General features: G+C 42.2%; 1 protein-coding gene across 1 annotated transcript in view; it reads left to right on the top strand.

Annotated features, from left to right (window-relative positions):
• Positions 1-3,828: 3,828 nt before the first annotated feature.
• LOC107288773 (arachidonate 5-lipoxygenase) overlaps positions 3,829-19,473 on the top strand; it is a 54,766-nt gene continuing 39,121 nt past the window's right edge. The window contains exon 1 of the mRNA XM_015817422.1: positions 3,829-4,055. Coding sequence (XP_015672908.1) covers positions 4,034-4,055 — 22 coding nt within the window. The 5' untranslated portion in view covers positions 3,829-4,033. The remainder of the gene's footprint in view (positions 4,056-19,473) is intronic.

Genomic DNA, 19,473 nt, shown 5'->3' with positions numbered 1-19,473 from the left:
CTCACCTACATCGTCCATATAGGACGACTCGGGAACTCAACTCCTACCCCGGGCAGCTCACCTATCCCCTTATGCCCAGGGGAAAGGTATCAAGCCGTTTGACAGCTGATGCTAGCTGTCAAACCGGCTTTTACGCGAAACAGGCGGGAGGCAGCAAACAGCTGCGACCGACGAAGACGCCTGCCACCGGAAGTCCCCGCCGATAAATCTCTTCTTACATAAATAACCACCACCCCTTTTTATCTGGGGCTGAGGCAATAAAATGTGATCCCAGCTGAGAACTAATCAAATACTTTTGATCTTTCGCCACAATATGAATCTCCTGCAAGCAAACAATGTCATTTTTATGTTGTTTCAAGTAGTGAAATACTTTCTTTCTTTTCTGTGGTGAATTCAGGCCATTAACATTCCATGTCAGTAGCTTTGCCATCCTTGGTGGCCTGGAGCCTCTGGAACACTACTTGAAGATCAGCCGTTAATCTCTTCGGTCGTGCCCCTCCCACAGGCTCTGTAGTAACCGGGCCTTGTATTATTGATCTAGAATTAGCCTTCTGCGTCTGCTCCTTGTCTTTACGTCTATACGCAACATGAGTCATCCTCTGTTCCTTTGAATCATCCTTTAGCTCCAAACTTTGTTCAATAGGCCCCGCCTGCATTAAATCTCCTACCACCAATGACATTGCGCCTTCAACTTGTTTATCTTCTAGCCTTTCTTCTATTCTCTTAGGTTGTGGAGATGGTGGTGAGCCTGCTTTCAGGACATTAGTATAAAAATATTTTGCCTTTAAAATTGTATTAAGTCTATATTGTGCCCTGTATAATTCACCACTATTCCAATAGGTATCTCCCATCTGAACTGGACCTGTCGATTTTTAAGCTCCTCAGACAGAAAGGCAAAGTCTTTTCTTTTTCTAAGAATTTTTGAAGGTATTTCTTTTAAAATTATAATATTTTGATCTGCAATTTGAAATCTCTGTTTATAAAAAGCCTGGATAATTGCATTTCGAAGTGATCTCCTGAAAAAATAAATAACCACATCTCTAGGTAAATTTTTCTGCCTCGCAATCCATGAATTAACCCTAAATATTTTATCCATCTCTCTTAATAATTCCTCAGATTCACATCCCAGAATAGGAGCTATAGCCTTTGCCACCTCCTCTTTCAAATCTTCTCATGAATCCTCCCTTAATCCTCTTATTCGCAATGCAAATTCCATATTTCTATATTGTGAGATGGTAACTTCATCCTCTGTTATATCAATCTTATTTTCAACTTTGACAACTCTACTTCCTAGTTTTTCAGTATTTTCCACAACTTCATCCACCCGGTCATCCAAACGTGCTATATGTGTAGCTAACCCTTGAAATGCAAGCAATATATCTTCCCTCATTTCTCTATTTTTATTCTCAAGAAGGTCAGCCATCTCCTCCTTTATTTCTTGTGTTGCTGACTTTAAAGCATCTTGAATATCTTTAAATGTAAATGCAGGTGGTGGGGGAGAAGGGGGGGGAATCTTGGCTTAGATTGCACTGCAGGCTGTATTACAGGAGAGGAGATTGTACCTTTAGAAACAGCAGAAATTCCCAAACGCTTTGAAGCCATTTTCCTGTCTGTAAAAATCCACTTCTTATAAGTTTCACTTTCCCCCTTTCAAACAAAGAAACAGCATTCCGGCGCCATTTTTCCCTTTTAAGTCCAATTAGAATATGGAGAAGATTATTTCTCCCCGAGTTAAAGTTTCCAGCACTTGCAATTTTAAATTCTCCTGGTCAGCTCTGTCTGCTTTTAAATTACTCACAAGTCCCTTTAAAATGCAGATGTGGATGTGTCATCTTGCTTTGCTCCTGAAGCTCCAAGCAAAGGCGTCCTGGAGTGCGGAGAAAGCCTCAGGCTCCGAGGGAACTCACCCTCCGACCTCCAAATAATTAAGGAGGTCTGGGGGAGCTCTACCTCTACCCGAGGAAAACTCTCCTCCCCCTCTTCTCCTGAGGAGGAGGTTTTCAAGCCGCGGGACAACTGATTTTCGCTGTCTCCGCGCGCTTTTCACACAATCACAGGGCTGGCAGCTAAAAGAAAGCCGCCATCAGCGCAGCATCACCACCGGAAGTCAAGGCACAGTTGTTAATACTTTTACAGACAGTAAATTTGCTTTTGGTGTTGTAAACATACATAGTGCCTTGTGTAAGACGCTCTGTTAAATATGGATCTGAAATACTGAGATTATTGGTTGCTGTTTTGCTTCCCAGCAAGGTAGCCATTATGCATGTAAGGGCCCATGGTAAAGATGAAAGTAAACACAGCCAGGAAAATGCCCTGGCAGACTGCATTGCCATGTCTGCTGCCTCAGGTCCCCTTTTCCCTTGGTATGTTTGTGCACTCATTCTTTCCCATTTGCCTATGCCATCTCCTTTGTATACCTTACAGGATAGACACAGAATGTATAATATGGGTGCTGTTTATCAGGGGAATTGATTGGAAAAAGATGGGGAAAAAACTTCTCAGTGCATGAATTGTGGGCCCTCTTGAGAGAATTACATGCAAGTACACATTGGAGCTCCAAGGCTGCGGCTGAACTCCTCATAAAGAACTATATTTGTCCTGGAATCTTCAAAAAGGCTCTTACTGTGGTCAGGCAATGAGTTGTTTGTCAGAAAAACAATCCAGCAAAACCCCACTTGGGGTTCCTCTTGGGCAAGCTTAGTCAGGGCCATGCTTAAGTTGGCAAGAAGGTGACAAGCAGCAGGGAGAAAGTGGAACTGTTTAATTCAGTGATGGTGAACCTATGGCACGCGTGCCAGAGGTGGCACTCAGAGCCCTCTCTGTGGACACATGCGCCATTTCCCCAGCCCTGCCTCCCCCCACGGCCCCCTCCTCACCAGCAGCTCCCCTGGAGGAGAGTTGCCCCCCGGCGTGGCCCACGCAGAGCAGCGCAACCAAGGACATGGCAGCCAGGCAGCAGGGACAAGACTCCGCCCTTGCACCCCGTCGCGTGCAGATGATGCTGGAGGGCGTGGCCATTATGGCACTGCAGGGCCGCCTGGGTGATCTGCAGCAGGCTGTGGAGACGGTGGGTGGACCTGCAGGCGGGCAGGGCAGGGGGCAGAGCGGGGGTGGGCTGGGTGGTGGGGTGGTTTTGGGGCACTCGGTCTCTAAAATGTTCACCATCACTGGTTTAATTCCTACTTTGCATCTCTTCATGTAAAAGGAAAAAAATAGCCCAACCTATCAAAAGGAACACTGTGGGAAACAGAACAGGAATGCAGGTCAAAATAGGCAATAAAATTGATAAGAGAATACCTATCCACTTTAAACAAGTTCAAATCGCTTGGAACTAATTTGTTTACATTCTAGGGTACTGAAGGAGCTGACAGATGTGATCTCAGAACCACTGAACAAAATCTTTCAGAGCTCCTAGAATACAGGAGAACTGCCAGAGAACTGGAAAAGAGCTGATGTGATTCTAGTCTTTAAAAAGGGGGGAAAGGTGGATCCAAGAAACTATAGACCAGTGAATTTGACATCATCACCTGGGAAATCCTGGGAAACATAAGCAGCAGCTTTATGAGCACCTAGAAATGAACAAGGCAATCACTAGAAGCCAGTATCGGTTTGTTTGTTAAAACAGGTACATTGTCTCTAAGACAGGTAAATCCAAAATGACAGGATAGCCTTTGTACATGTTTTTATTTCATGGTGAACCCATGCTGATGAGAACATACATGCATACAATTGTATGCATGCAAATAATCTTTTCTCCATTTTGCTTCTGAGAAGTTAGTGTTTTTTGTAAAGTTGAGATTATGCTAGAAATATTTTTCACAAAAATGTATGTGTACATGTTTTCACACATAGATGAAAGTTATTAATTGCAGAAGGTTGAAAATTAAAGTGACAGTATACACTTTCATTAACTTTCTTTTATATTTTCTGAAGTTTTGCAACAGATATTATTAACATATATTATGGAAGTGAAGAAGCAGTGTGTGAAGACTTGGAACTCCAGGCTTTTGTGAAGGACATCTTTGTCTATGGGATGAGGGGCAACAAGGATTCAGGTGATGTACAACTTCTACTGCCGTCCAGTTCTCTGTTTTGTGTTCCAATGCACTTAAGTTGATGTAATAGAACTTTCCTTCTTTGGACCAATTCTATAGCTTATTTCTTTAATACATTTCAAACAAACAAATCTCTTCCTTTTCTGACAAAAATGGAAACCTGAGAAAAAATTAAAAATAAATATATATATTTAAAAAATATTAAGACTATTCCATTGGTAACAGTGGAATAGGAACAATGTATATCAAAACGATAAATGACAAAGTTTCTTGGATCTCAATTGGAATCCAAGCATGGAACAAGTCTATGAAGAATGCTTGGGGAGCGTACTTATCTGGTTATCTGGGAACAATTTGATCCTGTTTGACTTGATACAGTGCACAGAGTCCTTGATGCTGTCAGTGCAACTACCTGTCATTTACATCCATGTCCCTCCTGGCTGGTGAAAGCTTCCACAACAGTGACCTCCAGGTGGGTTCAGGCAGTGATAATCACATCATTGCAGGATGGGATGTTCCCAGGATCTTTTAGGGAGGCTTTGATCTGCCCCCTGCTCAAACAAACATCATTAGATTCCACCTGCTTGGACAACTTTCATACAGTTTATCACCTTCCCTTGGCAGCTTCAGAGGGTCCTGGATGAAACAGATTATTTGGACCCTTTCCAGTTTGGTTTCAGGCCTGATTATGGGACAGAAACAGTATTGGTCCACCTGTCGATGATTTTGGTGAGAGCAGGGTAGTGGTAGTGCATCCATCCTTGCTCTCTTTGACCTATCAGTAGCCTTTGATATCATCAACTATGGTATTCTTTTGGGCCAGCTGCAGGATCTGGTGGTGGGTGGCACAGTTTTGTGCTGGTTTGGCTCTTCTGGTTCTGATTGGGATTAATAGGGATCAAAGTTCCAAATCATAGTCACTTGTGGTGTGCCATAGGGTTCAGTACTCTCTCCACTCCGTTTTAATATCTACATGAAGCTGCCGGGTGAGATCATCCACCAGCATGGGATGAGGCATCATCAGTATGCTTTATATTTCTATCCCAGGTGACCTAAATGTTGCTGTTATTGCTTTCTTATGGTGGCTGGAGGCTTTGGGGATCTGGATGGGGGAATTGCAAGGTGCATTGGTTGCCAGTTTGCTTCTGAATCCAATTCAAAGTATTAATTATCACCTTTAAAGTCTACTTGTAGAATTGTCTCAGCCTAATGGGATTGGCTCACCCCAGTTGTTTTAGCAGAAGGGGCATACTGTGAACCCTGTAGATCAAAGAATTCTGGCAGGTAAGGCCCAGAAGAAAGGCTTTTTCTGCTGTGACTCCCATCCCTTTGAGGTGAGATCCACCCTTGTGGTCTTCCTAAACAGCCTCAAAATCTGGCCTGCCAAATGGCCTGGAGCTCTAATGGGGGCATTCCATGTTGGAGGTAGTTAGTGGACCAGAAAGATCTCACCCCCACCCCATTATATTCTGGTTTTTCAGATATTTAATCTGTATAAATGTTCATATTTAATGTTTCAGTGTTTTAATATTTTGATTTTGTAAGTTGCCTAGAGTCACCTAACCATGAGATGGGTGGCATATAAATTTAATAAATAAATTATAATAAAAGTTTGATGTCAAAAATGTTATCTACTATATTAGAAGGAGACCAGTAGAATCTCTTCTGACTAATAAAAGCTCATGCCTTTTAATAAGATCTGTTATTCAGAAAATATACTACCAGACTCCTTCTTGATCAGGAGACCTTATACCACAAGTGGTATGTGTGTGTGTGTGTATGTATATATACACACATGATGTAGCGTGACATATCACAATGTTTTTTGCCTTTGCGGAGCTGGGGTGGGCGTGGCCTGCATGTGATGCCTTCGATCTGCGGGCCACTAGTTTGACACCCCTGCCTTATAACATTCTGACTGCCCAATTTCTTCTTGAAAAGTTTTAGTGATGGTGCACCCACAACTACTGAAGGTAAGCCATTTCACAGATTAATTGTTCTCACTGCCATGAAATTTCTTCTAGGTTGGATCTCTCTTTAACAAGCTTCCACACATTACTTCTTGTCCTACCTCAGGTGCTTTGGAAAATAAGTCTTCCTCAAGTACTGGAAGACAGCTATCATGTCACCCTTAATCCTTCTCTTTGATAGGCTAGACATGCATAGTTCCCTTAACCATTCCTCACATAGTTTAATCTAGAGACCCCTTATCATCCCTGTTGCTCTTCTCTGCACTCTTTCGAGGGTATCAATTTCTTTTTTATATTGTGACAACCAGAACTCACCAGTGCAGTATAAAGTGGTACTATCACTTCACATAATCTTGCAGCCTTGGAATGCATTGGCTTTTTGGCAGTTGCACATTCTGACTTATACTTAAGTGGTGGTCCACTAGGACACCTAGATTCCTCTCACAGTTGCTACTATTGAGCCAGATACCATCTATTCTATATCTGTGCATTTGGTTTTTCTTGCCTATGTTTAGGACCTTACTTTTCTTACCACTGAAATGATTTTGTTGCATAGGGTCCAGTATTCAGGTCTGTTAAGATCCTTCTGAATCCTGATTCTATCTCTGTTAACTATTTCCCCCAGCTTAGTGTTATCTGCAAATTTAATGAGCTCCTCTTCTACTCCCTCATCTTGATAATTGATTAATATGTTGAAGAGTACTGGGCTTCAGACAGAACCTAGAGAGACTTGCGGTTTGCCGAGGCAGCCGATATGGACGTCTGGAAGGCAAGCTCTGTCTTCCGCATTCAGTTTTGCTTCGCTGGGGGACCCTGTAAAGGGTCGAAGGTCACCCTGTAGGAGCGACCAGCAAGGAGGGGATCCCCATCGGATTGCAGGAGGGCGGTAGCTCTTCCGCTTGATCCAGGGCAGCCCTCCAAACCAGCAGATGAAAGACCAGCCATAGCAATATGGCTTGTCACTAGGCTGTAGACAGCCGAAGTCACACTTACCATCAGGCAATTTTAAGGCAGCATGGACAAGACTGGGTGAGATCTACCTCTTAAATCCCAACTATTTTCTTTACATGCATAAGCTGCCTTAAGTACTTTTCCCCCTGTGAAGAGGGAAGGGAGATTTTACCCCTCCCTCTAAAAACAGCTGCAACTGACTATCCAGGGAAGTTTTAAAAAATGTTGCAAGAATAACCTGATCCTAATTGGAATTTTATTTCTTAAAGTTTGTGGATTAAAAGACTTTCTACTCTTACTGAAGATCTGGGTTTTTACTTATAAAAAAGAAGTAAAACTGAAAAGATTATAAAAACTTCAGACCTAAAGGAAAAATTTAAATATAGGGACGACATGTTGTGGCTAAACCTGATATTACAACCTGTTATTGTTTAAAAGAGACTTGGCTGGCAGCCTAGACCAGGGCTTTTCAACCTTTTCACGCATTGTACCACTTTTAGGATATGACAACATCCGAGTACCACCAGTCACCTAGCAAGGTGTCAAAAACTTGATGACCCCCCCCAAAAAAGGAAAAAAGTGATAAAGTACAGGTAGTCCTTGACTTACAACAGTTTGCTTAGTGACTGTTCAAAGTTACAATGGCACTGAAAAAAGTGCCCCCCAAGCCACAGCCGAGCAAGACGCCTGCCCGCCCAGCGTCACTCTTCCTCCTGTCCGAGGTTTTCATTGTTGTGAGCATTTCTGTTGAGGATTGGCAGCAGGGGTGGGGTGGGGAGGTGTTTGGTTTTTATTCCCCCTGTCTGCTGGGTGGTTGCAGCAGGTTTTGGTCACTTCACATGGCCCTGTGACACTGTGACCGTCATAAATATGAATCAGTTGCCAAGCATCTGAATGTAAATCACAAGACCCTGGAGATACTGCAACATTCCAGCTGATCGGCACTTCTTCTGGGCTCAGCAGAAGTGCCAGGATCAGCGCTGAGCTCCAGCTGGAGCCTGGCGCTTCCACTGAACCGACAGTCCCGAAGAAGCACTGATCCTGGTGCTTCCGCTGAGCCCTGACCAGCCCTGCAGCTCCAGCCATCTCTCGCTCAGGCTTATGCGGTGCTGCCACTGGTTCAGCTCATTCCCCTCCCCTGCTACCACTTTTCTAGGATGGTCGCATACCACCTGCCAGGTGCCAATGTACCATAGGTGGTACCCGTACCACTGGTTGAAAAGCCCTGGCCTAGACAATAGATAAGACTTATAACCTTGAGACACTTATCAGCAGTGAAGCCCAGCTGTGTTCCATACCCACTGGAAAAAAATATATATTGCAAAGCCTTTAATCTAACACATTACTAAGAGAATATGGAGGAAGATCAGGAACAGATTTTTATTCTGAAAGCGATTTACCAAACTATTCTTACAGCTACTGAAGAAATAAGGGGTTACAGAATAGAACGGGATGTCAGCCCAGATATACAAACTCAAATTTTGATTACAACTGAAAAATCAACTACACAGAATATAATGGAAAAAGTGGACCAATTAAATACTATGACTGAGGATCCAATTAAACGTTAAATTTAAATATTTATGGGAAACTAAAATTTGGGAAAAACTTACTAGGACATTGATTGTCTAAAAAGATTGAATGTTAAAATGACTAAGATATGTATAAACTAAAAATTATTGATAAATGTAAGAAAGCTATTTGCATTAAATTGATATAATAAGAATTGCATTAATTCAAATCTGAGACAGTAAATACCAAGGGAAAAAGAGAGGAAATATTTAATGTAATAATTTGTGATTTGCACTAAAGAAATTTGTATGTTATTGAATTATGAACCAACCCAGCTGCCATGCTGCTTTTCAAATATGTAAATATAAAACTGGAAAATCAATAAATTAAAAAAAAAGACAGAACCTAGAGATATCCCACTGCATGCTTCCCTTCATGTAAATGAAGCTCATTGAGGATTACCTGCTGAGTGCAGTTGGGTAACCAATTGCAAATCTTTTTTTAATATGTTTTATTGGTTTTTAACCTAATCTCCTTAATATTTAGTAAACAGCGCATTGTCTGGGTTTATATTTTAAAAAACAATCAATAACAATTAATTTCTATAATTCTATAGTGACCAATCCACCGGCAGCCAATATGATGCCACAGAGATGTTATGAGAACATTGAGATGCTGGGCAGAAAATGGGAAGCAGTCTGGAACTGGCTGAGAAGGAGTCTACATCTTCTCCAAAGACAGTCCCCCTCTCTAATTCCCAAGTGGTTATAGCAGAACCAAAAGTATGTAAGGAATGCCAGAAGCTTTCCTCCTCCCTCCTTCCAACAGAATGGTAGGACACCTGCATGGTGGACTTGACCACAAGGTCTGAAGTCCACAAAACAAGGTCCAAAGTTTACAAAGCCAAAGCAAGGTCCAACATTTATGAAGCAAGGTCCAAAGTTCACAAAGTCAAAGAGAGTACATTGCAGAAACAAATGGTTGTTTCCAACAAAAGCATCTTCCCCTGCACCTGACTAAATCACCCCAAGTTCAGTGTTTCTTGTTAGGAGGAGCAAAGTTGCTTTCTCGCAAGCAGCCTTGTCAACCTCTGTGCTTTTCTATGTTCTGCTCTTTGTGTTCGCAGATCAGGTGGGAGTGGCAGTTGTTCCTCATTGGAGGCAGTCTGTTGCCGCTCCTCAATGTTAACTATTGGCAGCTGATCCTCCCCTGCTTCTGCTAGTGCAGGCAGCTGACCATTTGGTTAACCACTCACCCCCAATGCCCAGTGGGCACAGGACTGTGTCTTCCTCAGCCTCCAGGCTTTCTGGATACTCTCGGGGATTCATGCCACTCCTGTCTGATGGCCCTGGTTCCAGTTTATTTTCCTCCTCTGAATCAGCTTCCAATGGGGCTACCACTTTTCTAGGATGGTCGCGTACCACCTGCCAGGTGCCAATGTACCACAGGTGGTACCCGTACCACTGGTTGAAAAGCCCTGATCTAGAGGCTTTATTATGGAAACCTATTTGGAATAGAAAGAAGGCTAGAATAAGATATAAATATGGAATTTAAGATTACAGTTATGGGTCGCAAAGGTTTCATAGAGCAGGGCTTTTCAACCAGTGGTACGGGTACAACCTGTGGTACATTGGCACCTGGCAGGTGGTACACGACCATCCTAGAAAAGTGGTAGCGGGGGAAGGGAATGAGCTGAACTGGTGGCAGCACCGCACAAGCCTGAGCGAGAGATGGCTGGAGCTGCAAGGCTGGTCAGGGCTCAGCGGAAGCACCAGGATCAGTGCTTCTTTGGGACTGTTGGTTCAGTGGAAGCGCCAGGATCAGCGCCAGGCTCCAGATGGAGCTCGGCGCTGATCCTGGCGCTTCTGCTGAGCCCAGAAGAAGCGCCGATCAGCTGGAATGTTGCAGCATCTCCAGGGTCTTGTGATTTACATTCAGATGCTTGGCAACTGATTCATATTTACGACGGTCACAGTGTCCCAGGGTCATGTGAAGTGACCAAAACCTGCTGCAACCACCCAGCAGACAGGGGGAATAAAAACCAAACACCCCCCACCCCACCCCTGCTGCCAATCCTCAACAGAAATGCTCACAACAATGAAAACCTCGGACAGGAGGAAGAGCGACGCTGGGCGGGCAGGCAGGTGTCTTGCTCGGCTGTGGCTTGGGGGGCACTTTTTTCAGTGCCATTGTAACTTTGAACAGTCACTAAGGAAACTGTTGTAAGTCGAGGATTACCTATACTTTATCAAACTGTTGTGAGGACTACCTGTACCTTTTTTTTGGGGGGGGGGTCATCAAGTTTTTGACACCTTGCTAGGTGACCGGTGGTACTCGGATGTTGCCATATCCTAAAAGTAGTACAATGGGTGAAAAGGTTGAAAAGCCCTGTCATAGAGATGCGGACTGATTTGGATTTGGACTTTTAAGAGGTGTTATCAGGATAAGATTTAGAACTTAGCATTGAAATATAGTAAGAACAGATTCTTTGGAATATAATAGATCTTTCTTCCTTGCTCTTTTTTCCTCTTGGTTTGTTTCTGTCTTTCATTTTTTACTATTTTTTCTATTTTTTGTGGTTTTTTATTATTAGGCATGATAATTAATTTGTGGAGGTATAATGAGAAAAAGATTGTAATAATGGAAGAGATGAAATTAATAAACGAAGAATTACTGAAGAGGAAACAGAATATGGTTAAGAATTGTAAGAATGTAATGATGGAAATAATATGTTTAAATAAGAGAAGTTAGGGACATCCAAATGGTAAATAATATGTTTGTTTAACGCTAAGTCGGATATGGTATTTGGAAATTAATAATAGCTGAAAACAGGACTTTGATTTATATAATGGGTTGCAGATAACCTTTATTGATTAATGGAATTTTTATTTAGGAATGTATTAATGAATGAATCTTATTTAGAAATGTATTAATTTGACTATATCATGTTAATTGATAGAGAGGTAAATTTTAAGGAGTATTATGTGAGCTGTATATTTATGATGTTATTGTATTCAATTGATTAACCTATCTCCACGTTGGCTCTTAAGCTTCTGGGTGCAAAAATGGAAAAACCAATAAAACTGTTTTTTAAAAAAAAGAGTGATTCGCTTTTTACCTAGTTTTGTCTCCGTTCTCAATGTGACAATAATTGGTAGGGGGTAGGAATGGAATGCCAGGAATCCATCTGCAGATCATGAGACCCTGATCCTCCCTTCAAGGCCATGCTGCGGAATGTTTGAATGGTTAGGTTACCATATCTCCAGGGAGGGAGTAGAAATGGACCCAGGAAAGGTGAGGGCAATAACAGAATGGGAGGCCCCACGGACCGGAGGGCAACTTCCATGATGCCCAGGGAGATAGAGGAGCATAGGGGATTCATAGACAAGAACTTATCCAGGGACTTCATCCAGCCAGTCAAATCAAGGGTGGCTTCCTCTTTGTTCTTCAGGGAAAAGAAAGATGGGTTCCCAAGGATGTGTGTGGATTATAGGGGGATAAATGCCATTTGCATGGAGAACATGTACACCCTCCCCCTGATGAAGAACATGTTGGATTATTTGTCTAAGGGGAAGATTTTCTTTTTCTTCTTTTTTTAAAGTTTTATTATTATTTTTTAACCGAGTTCAATAATAATTATTCAACAAAAACGTGTTGTCTGAATATCTTATTCACTAATACAAATTAAATTCCTAATCCCTAAATCTTTTCTCTAACCATTGATAAAAATAGGTCCCAAGTTTGAAAATATTCTGTTTCTTCTTTTTCTTTCAACCTTAAAGTAAGTCTGTCCATTTCCGCACCGTCTAATATTTTTTTGATTATTTCTTCTTCTGGTGGTATTTCTTCATTCTTCCAATATTGTGCAAATATAATTCTTGCTGCTGTTATCACATGTAAAATCAAATACGTACTTTGCTTATCAAGTTTTTCTGGCATTATACCTAGTAAAAAAATTCAGGTTTATAGTCTATGCGTTTCTCTAACATTTTTTCTAACCATGTGTGGATTATTGTCCAATATCTCCTTGCTTTAACAATGTCCACCACATATGTAAACACAACACCTGGTTTGTGTTTACATTTCCAACATTTCTCTGACATGTTTTTAAACATTTTTGCTAATCTTGTTGGTGGCAAATGCCATCTATAAAACATTTTATATAAGTTTTCTTTGTATAAAGCTGACATTGTCAATTTATAGTTTCTTTCCCACAAACTTTGCCACTTTTCTAAGTCTATATTATATCCAAAATTCTTTTTTATTATTATTTATTGAATTTATATACCGCCCTATCTCCCTTACAGGACTCAGGGCGGTGAACAGGCGATAATAAAAACCACGATAAATATACACAAGTTTCTGTTGTAAAATCAAATTAAATAACAGGCCTGTTCTAAAAGTACCCCATACAAAACCCCCACTAAAACATAATCAAACTACGCCAGGCCGGCCGCACAGAATAGATGGGCCTTCAGGGATCAACGAAAGAGGCACAGGTCCGTAGTTGTACATAGGTCGGGGGGTAGGTCATTCCAGAGGGCAGGAGCTGCCACAGAGAAGGCTCTCCCCCTGGGGGTCGCCAGCCAGCATTGTCTGGCTGACGGCACCCTAAGGAGGCCCTCTCTGTGGGAGTGGACTGGTCGAAGAGAGGTGTTTGGTAGGAGGCGGTCTTGCAAATACCTAGGTCCATTGCCACGGAGCGCTTTAAAGGTTGTTACTAACACCTTGAAGCGCACCCGGAAGGCCACAGGCAGCCAGTGCAGCTCCCGCAGGAGAGGTGTTACATGGGAGCATCTAGAGGCCCCCAGGATCCCCCGCGCGGCCACATTCTGAACTAGCTGGAGCCTCCAGGTGCACCTCAAGGGGAGCCCCATGTAGAGAGTGTTGCAATAGTCCAGGCGGGAAACGAGGGCTTGAGTGACCATGCGTAGAGCGTCACGATCCAGAAAGGGGCGCAACTGGCGTATCAGGCGAACCTGATGAAAAGCCCCCCTGGCCACAGCTGTCATATGGTCGTCTAAAGACAGCCGAGTATCCAGGAGGACGCCCAGGTTGCGGGCCCTCTCCGCGGGGGCTAATGACACGCCCCCGATAGCCAGGGATGGAGCCAACTGGCTATGTCGTGACGCCGGAAACCACAGCCACTCGGTCTTGGACGGGTTGAGTCGAAGCCTGTTCCTCCCCATCCAGACTTGCACGGCCTCCAGGCACCAGGACATCACTTCCGCGGCATCGTTGGGGTGGTCTGGGGTGGAGATGTACAACTGGGTGTCATCTGCGTACTGATGAAACTCCACCCCGAAACCACGGATGATCTCACCCAGTGGCTTCATATAGATGTTGAACAGGAGAGGCGAGAGGACCGACCCCTGCAGTACCCCACAAGTGAGGCACCTCGAGGTCGACCTCTGCCCCCCTGCCAACACAAATTGCGACCGGTCCGAGAGGTAGGAGAACCACCGTAAGACGGTGCCCCCCAAACCCAACCCCTCTAACCAATGCAACAAGATACCATGGCCGCTGAGAGATCTAACAGGACCAGGATAGAGGAGCAGCCTCTATCCCGAGCCCTCCAGAGATCATCAACCAACGCGACCAATGCCGTTTCCGTGCTGTGCCCAGGCCGGAAGCCGGACTGGCACGAGTCTAGATAGACAGTTTCTTCCAGGTGCTGAGGGAGCTGTCGTGCCACCACACTCCCAACAACCTTCGCAAGAAAGTGAAGGTTGGAGACAGGACAGTAGTTGGCCAAAACAGCCGGGTCCAGGGAGGGCTTCTTGAGGAGGGACCTCACCACCGCCTCTTTCAAGGCGGCCGGTAAGAACCCCTCACTCAGAGAAGCGCTGACGATTCCCTGGAGCCAGCCTCGTGTAACCTCCCGGGAGGCCAGTATCAGCCAGGAGGGACACGGGTCCAGTAAACATGTGGTGGTGTTCAGCCGTCCCAGTATCCTGTCCATGTCCTCGGGAGTCACAGGATCAAACTCTTCCCAGAAAGTGGACTCAAGACCTGCCTCCGTTGGCCCGTCTGAACTAGTCCAATCGGAGGCCAACCCATCCCGGATCTGATCAATTTTGTCATGCAGGTAACATCCAAATTCCTCTGCCCGACCCTGCAGGGGGGCGTCCCGGACCCTCTGATGAAGGAGGGAGCGGGACACCCTAAACAGGGCGGCAGGTCGGTTACCTGCAGACGTGATAAGAGCAGAGAAATAGTTTCATTTCGCCGCTCTTATCGCCACTATGTAAGTCCTTAAATGGGACTTTACCAGTGTCCGGTCAGATTCGGAGCGGGTGGTCCTCCAAACACCCTCTAGGCATCTCTTCCGACGCTTCATCACCCTCAGCTCCTCGGAAAACCAAGGAGCCAAGGTAGTCCGGCATCGGGTGAGAGGCCGCAAAGGCACGACCCAGTCCAGGCCCCCCGCGGCCACACTATTCCAAGCGGCCACCAGGTCCTCAGTCGAGCCGCGGGTCAGGGTCTCAGGTATTGGCCCAAGCTCCGTCTGGAACCTCTCGGGGTCCATCAGGCGCCTGGGGCGGAACCATTTTGTCACTTCCGGTTCCGCCTCCCCGCGGTGGGGTGTAGCGGTTGGGAAGGCCAGCTGAAGGAGTGATCTGACCATGAGTATTTCCCCTAAACCATGATCACTCAACCACTGGCCGGAGGCAAAAACTAAGTCCAGTGTGTGTCCTCTGGTGTGGGTAGGGTCACCAACTAATTGGGTCAGGTCCATGGCTGTCATGGAGGCCATGAACTCCCGAGCCACCTCAGATGTTTCACCTACCGATGGCAGATTGAAATCCCCCATGACTAACAGTCTGGGGGTCCCAATCGCCATCTCGGCTATCACACTAAGAAGCTCGGGTAGGGCTGCTTATACGTAGCGGGGAGCCAGGTACACAATCAGCATGCCCTGCTGCCTCCCATGACCCCACTTCACACCTAGGGACTCACAACCGGCAGTCTGCGGCACAGTGGTCTCTCTTGGGTCCAGGCCTTCCTTAATAATAACCGCCACCCCCCCACCCTGACCCTGGGCTCTCGGCTGGTGAAATGCACGGTAACCTGGTGGGCACATTTCAACGAGGGGCACACCCCCCCTCTAGGCCCAGCCAGGTCTCCGTAATACCCGCCAGGTCCGCCTCCCCCTCCGAAACCAGATCATAAATGAGGGGGGCTTTATTAACCACGGACCTGGCGTTACACAGCATCAGCCAGAAGCCCATCAGCCGGAAGCTTTGCCCATACTATTATTGTCTCTTTTACTTGTTCATCTTTCATTGTGAAATTTAATAAGAAATTGTACATTTTTTAAATTAACTTTTCATCAGAAATTAATAATGTCTGATCAAACATAGTCTGTTCTTTGTAAAATCCATACTGTTTAATACCTTTATCATATCTGACTTGCATTTGTAAATGTGACCACCAGATTTGGATGTATGAATGCGTCCATTGTTGAAAGCCATTCTGGAATTTTCAAATAAATTTTACATTTTATATTTCTCCAAGTTAATAATAATGCATTTCTAATGTAGTGGTTTTGCAGGTCATGTCCCTCCAGATATAGTAATCTTTTATTTTTAAGAGTTATCCATTCTTTTATCCATGTTAACACTGATGCTTGATGATATAAAACCCAATCTGTCAAGCCAAAGTCTCCATTTCCCTTGGTTTCTTGTAACATTTTCAATTTAATTCTAGCTTTCTTTCCTTGCTAGATAAATTTTTGAATTAGAGAGTTTAAATCTTCAAAGAATTTTTTCTCCAATTTTATAGGTATCGTTTGAAATAAAAATAATATTTTTGGTAATATATTCATTTTCACCGTAGCAATTCTTCCTAACATCGACAGTTGATGATTCTTCCATTTTTCCAAATCAAGCTTTATTTGGTTTAACAATTTAATGTAATTATCTTCTTTCATTGTTGAACATCTTGCTGTCAAATATATTCCCAAATATTTGTCCTTTTTGACTATTTGCATTTCTATTTTTTCGGATAATTGCTTTTTTTGAAAAAAATTTAACTATCACTTTAGTTTTTTCTCTATTTATCTTTAATCCTGCTATCTCTTCAAATTGTTCTATCTTTTCTAACAGTTTAGGAATCATCTCTAAAGGTTCCTCTAGAATGAATACCAAATCATCTGCAAATGCTTGCAGTTTGTAGGTTTCACCTTTTATTTTCAATCCTTTAATTTCTGGATCTTGCCTAATGTTTCTATTTAAAACTTCCAAAGTTAAGATAAATAGCAATGGGGATAATGGACATCTTTGTCTTGTGCCTTTTCATATATCAAAATTCTCTGTGTAATCCCCATTTACAATTACTTTTGCTGATTGTTTCAGATATATTGTCTGAATCATATTTATAAAGTTTTGACCAAAGTCCATTGTTTTTAGTTGTTGAATCATAAATTGCCAAGAAACATTATCAAATGCCTTTTGGGCGTCTAAAAATACTAGTGCCAGTTGTTTCATAATATTCCAATGTATCTAGTATTACCCTCAAATTATTTTTTATTTGTCTCTTTGGCAAAAATCTATTTTGATCTGGGTATATAAATTCAGTCAAAAATCTTTTCAGCCTCTCAGCTATTATTGAAGTGAAGATTTTATAGTCCACATTCAGTAGTGATATTGGTCTATAGTTTTTGATCTGGGTCAGATCTGAGTCCTCTTTTGGTATCAAAGTAACATTAGCTTCTGTCCATGTATTTGGGAGTTTTGCCTACAATAAAAGTTCATTACATACATTTTTCAATGGTGAACTTAATATATCTTGTAAACATTTATAAAACTCTGCCGGGAGTCCATTTGGTCCTGGTGTTTTTTCATTTTTTTGTCTTTTTATTGCCTCTGTCAATTCCATCATTGTTATTTTTTCATTTAACATAGTCTTAAAGTTTTCTGGAATTTTTGGTAAATTATTTTCTTCCATATATTGAGTCATTTTGTCCCATGGAGTTTCTTCCTTGCATTCAGTTTCTCATAGTATTCTTTTTATTGCTTCATTTTTAAATTGTAAACAGCCTTTTTTATCTACTAAACTGTTTATCATTTTTTTCTCCTTCTGTTTTTTAAGTTTATAAATTAACCATCTTCCTGGTTTGTTTGCATTTTTAAAAAAAGTTTTGCTTTGCCCTTTTAATTTGTTGTGCCAATTTTTCTGATTCTATTAAATTTAATTTATGTTTCATTATTTCCATTTGTCTTTTCAATATTTTCTTTTGTGTGTTTATTTGTAGTTCAAGTTCTAATTTTTTTAATTCTTCTCTTAACAATTGACATTGTTGTCTCTTTTCTTTCTTTCTTTTGCCATGTATGTTATCGCTACGCCTTGAAAATATGCTTTGGCTGTATCCCATACATTTTGTAATGTTGTATCTTCTTTTTTATTTTCTTTGAAGAAAAATTCCATTTCTTTTGTTGCTAAGTCTATAAATTCTTTCTCTTTTAATACAGATTGATTCAAAGTCCATCTTAATTTTTTCTGCATTCCTTTCTACACCATTTTTAAGGGGTTATGATCTGCCCAAGTACCTAATTCTATTTCAATTTCCTGCATATTAACCCTTAATTCAGGTGTCATGCCCCTCAGATCCTGTCTAGTATGCCTGCTATCAGCTTCTCCTAATAAAGGTTCCTTTTGGAAGAGCTTGCTTCCATGAGTTCTGCTTTCTTGGGATGAGGTATTGAAGTGAGTCCTGACACATCATCCAAATCATATCAATTCTGGACCAAGATTTATGACTATTAGAATAAAATGCGTATTGTGATTTTCCTGGGTTCATTTCTCTCCAGATATCTTGTATACCAATTTCCTCTATCATATTGAAAAAAGTCTTAGGTAATCTTTTCTTCCTTGTTTCCCTGATTTACTGCTTTTATAGTCTAATGTCCCATCTACTATTGCATTGAAATCCCCAATTAAGCATATATTTTGATATTCCATTTCTACTATTTTTCTGTGAAGGTTTTGATAAAATTCTTCTTGTTTATTATTTGGTGCATATATTGCTATCAAAAGTATCTGTTTTTGATTTAAAAATATTTCTACCATTAATATCCTTTCTTCTTCATCTGCACAAATCATTTTGGAATCTATTGTTTCTTTGACATATATAACTACTCTTTTTTTGTTGAGCTGATGTATAATAAAGTTTTCCAAGTTTTGGATTTTCCAAAAATTTATGATGTTGGTTTTTTATGTGTGTCTCTTGCAAACATGGCAACACGGATGAAAGAAACTAGAGCTCCAGTTTCCTAGTCCAATTTCGCTTCGTCTGGAGACCCAAAGAGGTCAGAAAGTCACTCTGGAGAGGCAATGAGGAGGAAGGGAAACCTTGGGAGTTCGGAGCCAACAGCGGTTGGCCCAAACAGACCAAGGAAACTCTTTAAACAGGCGGGAGAAAGGCTGCTGGCAAGTACACAGACAGCCCAAGCCACAGACAGCCAGGAAAGAAGTGAAGAGCCGCGGCAGCACCGCCAAACAGCTGACTGTCAACAACGTGTTTGATCTGGGTGAGATTCTCCTTTATTTCTTTTCCCTATGGACTTTTAAAATATAATTCCTTGAATTGGATAACTTTTAAAAGTAAAAAAAAAACCAGGAAGACTTGGCAAGAAGAGAGTTAAAAGTAGCGAGAAATCTGGAATGGGGGAACAAATTAAGGAATATAAAAAATATGCAGAAAAGATTCGAGACTGATTGAAAAGAAAAAAATGATAATCTGTTGTTGGCTAAAAAAAATTATTTGAGAAGATTTTTTTACTTTATAATAATAATAATAATAATTTAATTTATATACCGCCCTTCTCCCGTAGGACTCAGGGCGGTGCACAGCATATTAAAACAGATACAAACAAAATACATCAAAAAACAAAAAACCCCCATAAAACCAAATTAAAAGCCAAATATTGGAAGCTGTGTGTCAATTAAAATTTTCTTAAAATCATCCCTACCTAAAATCCTCC

The sequence above is a fragment of the Protobothrops mucrosquamatus genome, unplaced genomic scaffold (genome assembly GCF_001527695.2).
Source record: "Protobothrops mucrosquamatus isolate PMUCROS unplaced genomic scaffold, P.Mucros_1.0 scaffold586, whole genome shotgun sequence".
NCBI classification, from domain to species: Eukaryota; Metazoa; Chordata; class Lepidosauria; order Squamata; family Viperidae; genus Protobothrops; species Protobothrops mucrosquamatus.
This window is presented reverse-complemented; position numbering and strand designations above follow the sequence as displayed.